The sequence below is a fragment of the Clupea harengus genome, chromosome 25 (genome assembly GCF_900700415.2).
Source record: "Clupea harengus chromosome 25, Ch_v2.0.2, whole genome shotgun sequence".
Classification (NCBI taxonomy): Eukaryota; Metazoa; Chordata; class Actinopteri; order Clupeiformes; family Clupeidae; genus Clupea; species Clupea harengus.
This window is the reverse complement of record NC_045176.1, coordinates 1,717,624-1,728,446: the sequence shown is the minus strand read 5'-3', so window position 1 is coordinate 1,728,446 and position 10,823 is coordinate 1,717,624. Positions and strand designations below refer to the sequence as shown.

The following is a 10,823-nucleotide window of genomic DNA, read 5'->3' as shown; positions in this document are numbered from 1 at the left end:
AAGTCCCGTTTTCTGAACACGTTTATCTGTGGGCATCTGCCAAACCTTTTCAAAACGATTTTTTTCTTTCAAATAATATATTTTATTTGAGTGAATACTAACTCCCATCTATTCATTAAATCTCTGTCTGCAAGTAAAACGTCCACTGTCCAAATCGTTAGGCCTAGTCTGCCTAGTGTCTTGAGTGGGAAAGTAATTCTGGCGTTTTTTTATCGAGAATGTAGCAAAGTAAGCAATATCGATAATTCAACATATGTCTAACCTATCTATGGTAAAACACATATGTCTAACCTATCTATGGTAAAACAATTATGCCTACTTAATGTATTACTAGGCATAGCTGCAGCGAAATAATAGGTATAATGTATAATATAAAAGCAAAATAAATCATAAATAAACAGGCCAAAGATTATCTGAGACCATTTCTTACATGGACACACATTATATCCATATACTATTACATAGCTTCACGGGTCATATCTCTTCTTCGAATGGGTAAGAGTCTCTTCAACGGCGGCGCTGTCTCTCTACTCGTTTCTCTTTTATAAGGCCACAGCCCGAGAGATCCCAGTTGTACGCCAGATAACTTTGGATGAGCACAGGACGCATGAAAGCATGCTTTCGGTGCACGTTTCCTAGGCCACCTCTTTCATCTTTAAAGGATTTACAGCAACTCTGCGCTTCAACAGCTGTAACCTCCCGCTGTTCAGAAAAAGGAAGACAACAATCTGATCTGACGTCAGTGTCGGGGAGTGGACGTGCCGCGAGTAGAAGTAGCCAAGTGAGCGCGCTCTCATGGACTAAAATCCGCAAGGGTGGTCACTTCTCGACACAGGGCTTTTACTCTTTCTGATAAGGGACTCAGCATGCCCGAAGCGCACGACTCACGCGCCCCCGAGCAGTGACTTGACCGCAACTTTTGTTCGCAATTTCCGAAGGAAGCACAAGCTTTCCCCAACACACCTCTACCTACGCGCCGCACAGGTAGGGGACGACGATCCGGAAGAACTCGCATATCGGGTTACCGTCAACAGTTTAGCACTATAGTACAGAGATATATACAAGGCTACGTTGAGTTGAGTTTGTATTTACCCAAGTCTCTTTTACTCACATGCGCTACCATACCAAGGGAGACAACTGAGACGACATATTGATGAGGAAAGATCTAGCCATGACGGAACAGAAGAGGAAAATGTACATTCTGGTGGACGTCCTTTGTGTGATTGTGGGTGAGTTGGTCAATATCCTCCCATCACGGCAGAAAAGTAGGTTAGGCTCACAAGCCTGTTTTATCAGCACTCATACGGCGCATGAATAATTGTGCTAAAACTCTTCAGGTAAGGTGTCGAAAGCACCTGTGCGCAATGCTAGTTTGTTTTATTTAAATTTAGTCGAGTGTTTAGTCCAATCCCGCTTAGTTAGAGAACAGCATGTGCTTGTTTTTAACGCGTGTTTACCATAGTATACCTGTAGATACCTGCCCGCCGCGCTTACCTAATGAGACCTCGGCAGGCTGTTCCCTCCGAAGTGATAGATTCCCTTGGCGCAGGCAGTAGTGGGCTTACTGATCGTTTCACCTCGTCGTGTTTACACGTCTAATATGGTCAGATGACACAGTGTTTGCCAACCCACGACCTCCGTTTTAAACTCAGTGTAATGTGTAAATGAAGTAATTTATACGTCAAAACTACTTGAATCAGGGCAATTAAAATCCCGAATGTGTCGTGGCATGGGGGGGTTAAGACGAATAGTCAGTAATCACCTGCCTTGTCATTTGCAACCATTTGAAGACACACACACTTACACAACCATTGAAGAGTTTGGGAAAAAAAAGTCTTGTAACGATGTTGCAAATATGACAGTTTGTTTGCACGTGTGAATATGTACTTCCAGTTAAAAATGAGATGGCATTGGCCCATGGGGTGTGTGGGTGTCATGGATGATTGACACATGGGGGCTGTGTGTGTGTGTGTCACGGATGATTGGCGTGTGTGTGTGTGTGTCGCGGATGATTGGCCCATGAATCAGCAGCATGCCACAGACGCAGGGTTTCCCTCCAGCTGAGACGGGCGCTGCCATGGCACCGCAGGGGTGTGCTTGCTCAGAGGGAGGTGTGTGTGTGTGTGTGTGTGTGTGCTTGCTCAGAGGGAGGTGTGAGTGAGTGTGTGTGTGTGTGAGTGTGCTTGCTCAGAGGGAGGTGTGTGTGTGTGTGTGTGTGCTTGCTCAGAGGGAGGTGTGTGAGTGTGTGTGTGTGTGTGTGTGTGTGTGTGTGTGAGTGTGAGGTGGAGAAGGCCTGTTTTCTACACATTTAGCTCCACATTCTTCACTCGCTGCATTTGTGTGTGTGTGTGTGTGTGTGTGAGAGTGTGTGTGTGTGTGTGTGTGTGAGGTGGAGAAGGCCTGTTTTCTACACATTTAGCTCCACATTCTTCACTCACTGCATTTGTGTGTGTGTAAGTGAGGGAGAGAGTGTAGTGACAGCAGTGTATGTGTGTATTAGTGTGTGCGTGTGTGTGTGGTTGTAGTGGTGCTAGCTGTATCCTGTTGAAACTTGCCTGGGATTCCCAGGTGTGTGTGTGTGTGTGTGTGTGTGTGTGTGTGTGTGTGTGTGTGTGGCTGTCTCCATGTCTCTTAGACGCTGTCTCCTTCTCTCTTAGACGCTGTCTCCTTCTCTCTTAGACGCTGTCTCCATGTCTCTTAGACGCTGTCTCCTTCTCTCTTAGACGCTGTCTCCTTCTCTCTTAGACGCTGTCTCCTTCTCTTAGACGCTGTCTCCTTCTCTCTTAGACGCTGTCTCCTTCTCTCTTAGACGCTGTCTCTTTCTCTCTTAGACGCTGTCTCCTTCTCTTAGACGCTGTCTCCATGTCTCCTTCTCTCTTAGACGCTGTCTCCTTCTCTTAGACGCTGTCTCCTTCTCTCTTAAACCTTGTCTCCTCTCTTAAACCCTGTCTCCATGTCTCCTATTGTCTGGCAAAGACAAATATTTGCTGTTTTGTCTCCGTAGCCTGTTCAACTGAGTGGCAACAAAGACTTCATGTCATTGAATGGGCGAACACAGCATAATACACACACGCACACGCACACACTCACACACTCACACACTCACACAATCACACACACACACACACAATCACACACACACACACACACCCACACTAGGGCCCAGGCCTCTGTTATCTACTTCGGTCCTGATTAAACATGTTGGGGAGCAGACATGATCTTCGTTTTTCTTAACGATCCGTGAAGATGTACTTTCTGGAAACATTTCTGATGGGTGCCATTCTGTTTTACCAAGCAAATAACACACACCCACGCACACGCACACGCACACGCACACACGCACAAGCACACACACACATGTATAATTGAAAGAGAGCACATTTTGTCCTGTGTATAATTGAAAGAGAACACATTTTGTCCCGTTTTTAAAACATTGAAAGCTGGCAGATGAGTGTAAACAGATCCAGACAGCAACTCACTCAGGAAGGGGCGTGGCGTGGTCTGCGCGGGAAGGGGTGTGGTCTGGATCTGTGCTAGCTAGACCATTGCTGGACCCAAAGACGGTTCTGGGCCGGAAAAACACCCGAACAAGTTGCTGTTTGGGGAAAACACCCGAACAAGTTGCTGTTTGGGAAAAACACCCGAACAAGTTGCAGTTTGGGAAAAACACCAGAACAAGTTGCTGTTTGGGAAAAACACCCGAACAAGTTGCTGTTTGGGAAAAACACCCGAACAAGTTGCTGTTTGGGAAAAACTGGTGTAAATGTGTACTATTGAAAGTTTGTATTAGTCTTGAAATGTCAGTCTCCAATAGTTGTGTGTGTGTGGGCCCCCTTTGGTTGCCATGGTGACATCCCGAGGTGATTGCAGGTTGCCGTGGTGCTTTTGTCTTGCGTCCCCCAGTGACATTTCAACACATTCTACACTCAGGGTTCTACACTCCTCTCTCTCTCTCTCTCTCTCTCACATACATACATACATACATACATACATACATACAAACACACCACTTTTAAAAAAGGGCATAATTAGTTGTGGTGGTATGCCTGTCCATGGTGGTTAGCCTTTGGAAGGAGAATAATCAGCAGGTCTTGAAGCAGCAGGTAAGATATTGCTGGGATCAGTTTACACAATGCAACCGTTGTTGGCCAGATCAGGGCCAGAATGGTGCCATATTCACCTACTGCGCCAACCTCCTGCGCTCTGCTCAAAAATCTGCTCTTTCAGACTGTATACGGCTTAGGGGTGTGTGTGTGTGTGTGTGTGTGTGTGTGTGTGTGTGTGTGTGTGTGTGTGTGTGTGTGTGTGTGTGTGTGTGTGTGTGTGTGTGTGTGTGTGTGTGTGTGAACATATATGATTGATCTATGCAGTTCACCTCTGGAGGCCCCTGGGCAGTTTGACACCGCTGTGCTGATAAACTAAAGATAGTCTCTCGGCTGCCTCCCTGGCTTCCCCCTAACCCTAACCCCATACAATCAATGCACCTTCCTGGTGTCCCCATAACCCTAACCCCATACAATCAATGCACCTTCTGATTCTACTGCTTTATCAGTCAACGCACATATCCAGCAGCTTTGCAATGTGATTAGTAATCAATACAATTGATTGATCTCAAATGATAAAGGAGTGAAGGAAAAAGGGCAGTCAGATTTGTGTGGAACTCTGAGGTCTTCATAGTTCAGGGGTCATAGTTCAGGGGGTCAGAGATCTGGGTCGGTGCCTGACTAATGAGGTGATCCAAGGTGTGAGTCCTCATTCTGTAATGGAGAAAGAAATGAGATAAGAGAGGTGATCGGGTGGTGGAGAAATGAAATAAGAGAGGTGATTGGCTGGTGGAGAAATGCTGGCTCACATAGGGAAGTTGATGTGGTGGTGGGTGTTGGATTAGTAGGTGGAGTTACAAGTGTGGCCTTTCCCAGGAAGTGAGGTCATGGAAAACCTTTTGCTGTATCTCTAGTGTTGTTGCAGTAGATCCATGCTTTCTCAATCTCTGCTGGATTCACACACACACACACACACACACACACACATGTTCTTGCTTTCTCAATCTCTGCTGGATTCATATCCAGTCTGGGTGTTCTTGGCGGATAGGGATTCATATCCACACACACACACTCAATCACCGCTGAATTCATATTCAGTCTGGGTGTTCTTGGCGGATAGGAATTGTGGTGTTGTGAGCATGCTCAGTCTGAGGTCTCTGTTGAGGTCTGTGTTGGAGGCATGCTCACTGGGTGTGCTGTTTGCGGGGGCCACTGGGTGCCCTGTTTGCGGGGGCCACTGGGTGTGCTGTTTGTGTATTTGGGTTAGGCTGGGGCAAACTGGTGTGGGAATAGCCGAATGGAGTTGTTTAGTCGGACTCAGAAGATGCAGGCTCACACACACACACACACACACACACACACACACAGGCTCTGAGGAAAACTGACTCAGAAGATGCATCAGAGCTCTGAGGAAAACTGACTCAGAAGATGCAGACACACACACACACACACACACACACACACACAGGCTCTGAGGAAAACTGACTCGGGAATCACATCCTGGCACAGCTGGGCGTTCCACATAATTACTGAGTAACAGCAGAATGTGTGTGTGTGTGTGTGTTGGCATGATTGTGGGAACAGGAAGTGATAATCTATCTGTAAAAGATGAGTGTCCTTTCTCTCCTCCTTGTCACTCCCTCATCATCCTCCCTGAACAGGAAGAGTCCCATGGCTTCATTCTCCTAGACACACAAGGCCATAAGACTCTTCCATTAGGGGGTTTAACACTCACTCCGAGTTACCCTACCCATGTTTAACACTCACTTCGAGTTAACCTACCCAGGTTTAACACTCACTCCGAGTTAACCTACCCAGGTTTAACACTCACTCCGAGTTAACCTACCCAGGTTTAACACTCACTCCGAGTTAACCTACCCAGAGGTTTAACACTCACTCCGAGTTAACCTACCCAGGTTTAACACTCACTCCGAGTTAACCTACCCAGAGGTTTAACACTCACTCCGAGTTAACCTACCCAGGTTTAACACTCACTCCGAGTTAACCTACCCAGGTTTAACACTCACTCCGAGTTAACCTACCCAGAGGTTTAACACTCACTCCGAGTTAACCTACCCAGGTTTAACACTCACTCCGAGTTAACCTACCCAGAGGTTTAACACTCACTCCGAGTTAACCTACCCAGGTTTAACACTCACTCCGAGTTAACCTACCCAGGTTTAACACTCACTCCGAGTTAACCTACCCAGAGGTTTAACACTCACTCCGAGTTAACCTACCCAGGTTTAACACTCACTCCGAGTTAACCTACCCAGAGGTTTAACACTCACTCCGAGTTAACCTACCCAGGTTTAACACTTACTCTCTCCTCCTCTCCTCCTCTCCTGTGAGCTCTGTTACACAGGGCAGTTTCCTGTTTGCTTCTGTTCATGTGTGTTTGTGTGTGTGTGTGTGTGTGTGTGTGTGTGTGTGTGTGTGTGTGTGTGTGTGGGGGGGTGGTGGTATCTGACTGTGGGGTTTTAGGTATCTGTGTGTGTGTGTGTGTGTGTGTGTGTGTGTGTGTGTGTGGGGGGGGGGGGTGGTGGTATCTGACTGTGGGGTTTTAGGTATCTGTGTGTGTGTGTGTGTGTGTGTGTGTGTGTGTGTGTGTGTGTGTGTGTGGGTGGTGGTGGTGGTGGTATCTGACTGTGGGGTTTTAGGTACCTGTGTGTGTGTTTGGTATGTGGGTTGAGAGATGTAAAGGAAAAGAGAGGGAGGGAAAGAGAGAAAGGGGAAGAAGGAAGTGGACACACACTGTAAAAAATGATTTGTTTTAACTTAAAAAAAGTAAGTAACCTGGTTGCCTTAACATTTTGAGTTCAATGAAACTCATATAGTAAGTTAGCACAACGCGGCAATCAACTTGAATCAACCAAAGATAGCTTGTTGATCTGACTAATATTCTAACTCAGACTGTGTTCCATCAACTGAAGAATCTTTGTTAACACAACATTATCTTAGTTAATGTGACTTGAAATTATACATCATATTAACTCATTTGTGCATGGGATGCATTGAGTCAACTCCTCAGTTTACGTTAAATCAACAAACAATACATTTGTAGTTGTAGATTTGTAGTTGTATTAATGTGTATTTTTAATTTGTCTTGACTAGGATCTTCCTCAGGTTAACTATATATATCTTGCTGTATTAACAATTCAAGAAATTGACTTGGTTGCCTTAAAAATCTTAGTTATCTTAACTCATTGCTTAAGTTAACATGACAAAAGCCCTTTTCTATGCACTACCAGCTATTCTGACAAAACTGATAACATACATAAATAAGCAAACAACATGATGTACAAGAACACATAACATTTATATTTATTTATTTCATGTATGTGTGGGCGTGTGTGACAGACAAAACCGGCTTACTTTAGGCCTAGATAACAGAATACAAATGCTAATTCTTTGTTTAAACTGTAAACTCTCAAATCAAACAACGAAGAGATGTTCACATACCTCACAGATCTTGAAGAACTTAGAGGGCTGCTCTCTCAGGAAGTAAGGAAGGCCAAGAAGGACAACTGCTCTCCTACGTTGGTTCGAGTTCTGCAATAAAGCACACTGAATATTCTGGACAGATCTCTTATCATCTAGTCGCATAAGTGTTGCATGAGAATATGATTTCTAACAGACATGAAACACTGTGAAGGAAATTTTGATTTAAACTAAAGAAAAACAAATACTCACATCATCATCAAGAGATTGGACATTGGCCATCTCTCGCCCTGTACAACCGCAAGAATCTTGGCACATACTCGTCAAGTCGATCAAAAAAGGTCTTCTTGAGCTTACATTAATAATATCTGATAAGAATATGTTGATTTCCTGAAGAAAATGTGCAAAACTTGCAGCTCCAAAACATGAATCAGCCAGTCTACCCAGTCCAGTACAATCATATATTTCGGGAGAAAAGAAAATATAGTGTTAGCATACTAAGTGCAACAAATACCAGAATGTTATTAAATAGATAGTCATACACCTCATACACCTACTTTCAATTAAAAGATGAGAAAGATTAAAAGACCATTACAAGCATTGAGATATCACCTAGTGGCCAATGCATTTTTCTACACTTCAATACAGTCTAGTCTATTGAAAAACACAATACGGTTTTTAATCAATAGATTGTCATAAAGAGCCACATGGGTTCTTGCAGGCAAATTCATATCAATGGTCTTACGCTACGTTACATACAATTCTTCAATTTATGAGGCTGTGTGTTCCCAATAAATTATTGTTAAAATTATTTAATTAAATTATTCAGTTATCAATTAATTATCCATCATTAATTTAATGTTATTGCTAAATGTAATCCTTCATTAGGAATTGGGCTTTCAATTGTGGTGCTTGAGCCAAATGAAGGCATGGTGCAGGTGCACGCTCACATGCATGCTCATGCTCATGATCATGAGTAGCTTAGCTAGCTAACCTAACCATTTACATTTACATTTAGTCATTTAGCAGACGCTTTTATCCAAAGCGACTTACATATGTGCGACTTACAATGTATACACATTTACACTGATGGCACACTGCACATCAGGAGCAATTAGGGGTTCAGTGTCTTGCTCAAGGACACTTCGACAGGGAATCGAACTAGCAACCTTCTGATCACTAAACGCCTTCTCTACCTACTGTACCACTGTCTCCCCTGCAATATTAACCACCACTTCTGCCTTATGAGCCAGAATAAAAACACTGCATTCTTTTCAATTTATTTTTCTACATGCCCTCATACAACTAAAACTGCCCTCAACAGCCAATATTCAAGCATGACCAGGCTTAAACTAGGTGAAAATGCATTAACATGAGCTAGCAATATACTTGGCTAACCAGTCCTTCTTGCAACCAGCTAGCTAGCATTAATGGTTACAAAAGAACGTAATATAGCCTAATACTTTGCCGTTATCATTTCATTTTGAACGTTTGTCCTTTAGATTAACAAATGTATGTTTCAAACCAATGTTAAGATCATGTGATTCTAGTCGACGTTATCTTGCTGCTGGTCCTGCATAAAGCAAACAGTCTAGCTAGCTAGCTACTGTAGCTAGCTAATCTTCAATGCCGCTTTTCGGTTAGCAAGTGCTTAGCTTGTGGGTTTGCACGGTCAGTTCAACACAGATTTTACCATCATCTATTTTCTGTTTCTATTTGGCCCTACAAACAAAACTCAAATCATAAAGAAATAAAAAACAAATTCGTAAAGCGAACTTTACTCACCATAAAACCACGTTGTTGGAGCCTACAACATTCCCATCACCATCCAAGCACAAAATGGCATCCTTCTTGTTCTTCTTTTTTGATTTTTATGGCGGTTGGTCAAAATGTCAACCGCTCCACAGCCGAAGAAAATCGAAGGGATTCACGCGGGGTATATTTGCGCATGCGTGCGAAAGGTGATGCAGAGCCAGACGCAAGTGAACTAATGACGGTTGTGGAACCAACAAGAAATATTAATTTGTATCAATTGATTGAAATTGTGCCATTAGTTTACACGACAAAAACACAGATTATTAAGTTATCTGAACACCACTGGTGAATCCAGGTCAACTTGACAAAAGAGTTTAAGTTAAGATAACAAAAAGGCCAAATAATTTTTCACAGTGCAGAGATGGGGAGGGCTGGAGATAAGGAGCAGAAGCTGCCACCTTTTTCCTGTTATTATGTTGCTTTCTGTTGTGCTTGTGGAAGAGATGTGTGTGTCTCTATGTGTATCTCTATGTGTGTCACTGTGTGTGTGTCTGTGTGCATGTGTGTTTCTGTGCTTGTCTGAGTGTGTGTGTGTGTGTGTGTGTGTGTGTGTGTGTGTTTTTGTGCGTGTGTGTGTGTGTTTCTGTGCTTGTGTGTGTGTGTGTGTGTGTGTGTGTGTGTGTGTGTGTGTGTGTTTTTGTGCGTGTGTGTGTGTGTTTCTGTGCTTGTTTGTGTGTGTGTGTGTGTGTGTGTGTCTGTTTCTGTGCTTGTGTGTGTGTGTGTGTGCACACTCGTGTTCGTATCCATGCACATGTGTGTGAGGTCATACTGTCAGTATTTTCTTCAGGATCATGATGGGCTATATCCTTTCATAAAGTAAAAGGTGTGGGGGTGTGTGTGTGGGGTGAGGTGTGGGTTTGTGTGTGTGGGGGTGTGTGTGTATGGGGGTGTGTGGGTGTGTGTGGGGTATGGGTGTGTGTGTGTGTGTGTGTGTGTGGGTGTGGGTGTGTGTGTTGGTGTATGTGTGTGTGTGTGTGTGTGTGTGTGTGTGGGGGGGTATGTGGCTGGGTGTTAGAAAGTGAGGGTGATGCATTCCTTTGTGCTATGTCTGAGCTCAGGATTATCGTCTGATCTACACACACACTACTGAACACCCAGTATGCACACACACACACACACACACACACACTGCTGAGCACCCAGTATGCAGACACACACACACACACACACACACACACACACACACTGCTGAGCACCCAGTATGCAGAAACAAAGGATGGAGAGAGAGTGAGAGGGGTAGAATAAGAGATGACGAGAGAGAGAGAGAGAGAGAGAGAGAGAGAGAGAGAAAAAAAAGGGGAGAGAGAGATGGGAAAGGAAGATGGGAGGATGGTGAGAAACCATCAGAGAGAGAGAGAGCGAGAGAGAGAGGGAGATGGGAAAGGAGGAGAGAGAGAGCGAGAGATGGGAGGATGGTGAGAAACCATGGGAGAGAGAGCGAGAGAGAGAGGGAGATGGGAAAGGAGGAGAGAGAGATGGGAGATGGGAGGATGGTGAGAAACCATGGGAGAGGTGGATGGAAGA

General features: G+C 44.3%; 1 protein-coding gene across 2 annotated transcripts in view; it reads left to right on the top strand.

The window, feature by feature from the left end:
* Positions 1-527: 527 nt before the first annotated feature.
* plpp2a (phospholipid phosphatase 2a) overlaps positions 528-10,823 on the top strand; it is a 28,727-nt gene continuing 18,431 nt past the window's right edge. Inside the window, exons 1-2 of one of the 2 annotated variants that reach the window (XM_031562964.2) lie at positions 530-984; positions 1,130-1,229. In XM_031562964.2, the coding sequence (XP_031418824.1) occupies positions 1,154-1,229 (76 nt within the window). In that variant the 5' untranslated portion in view covers positions 530-984; positions 1,130-1,153. Of the gene's footprint in view, positions 1,230-10,823 lie in introns of both variants that reach the window. The other variant, XM_031562963.2, reaches the window with a different exon arrangement.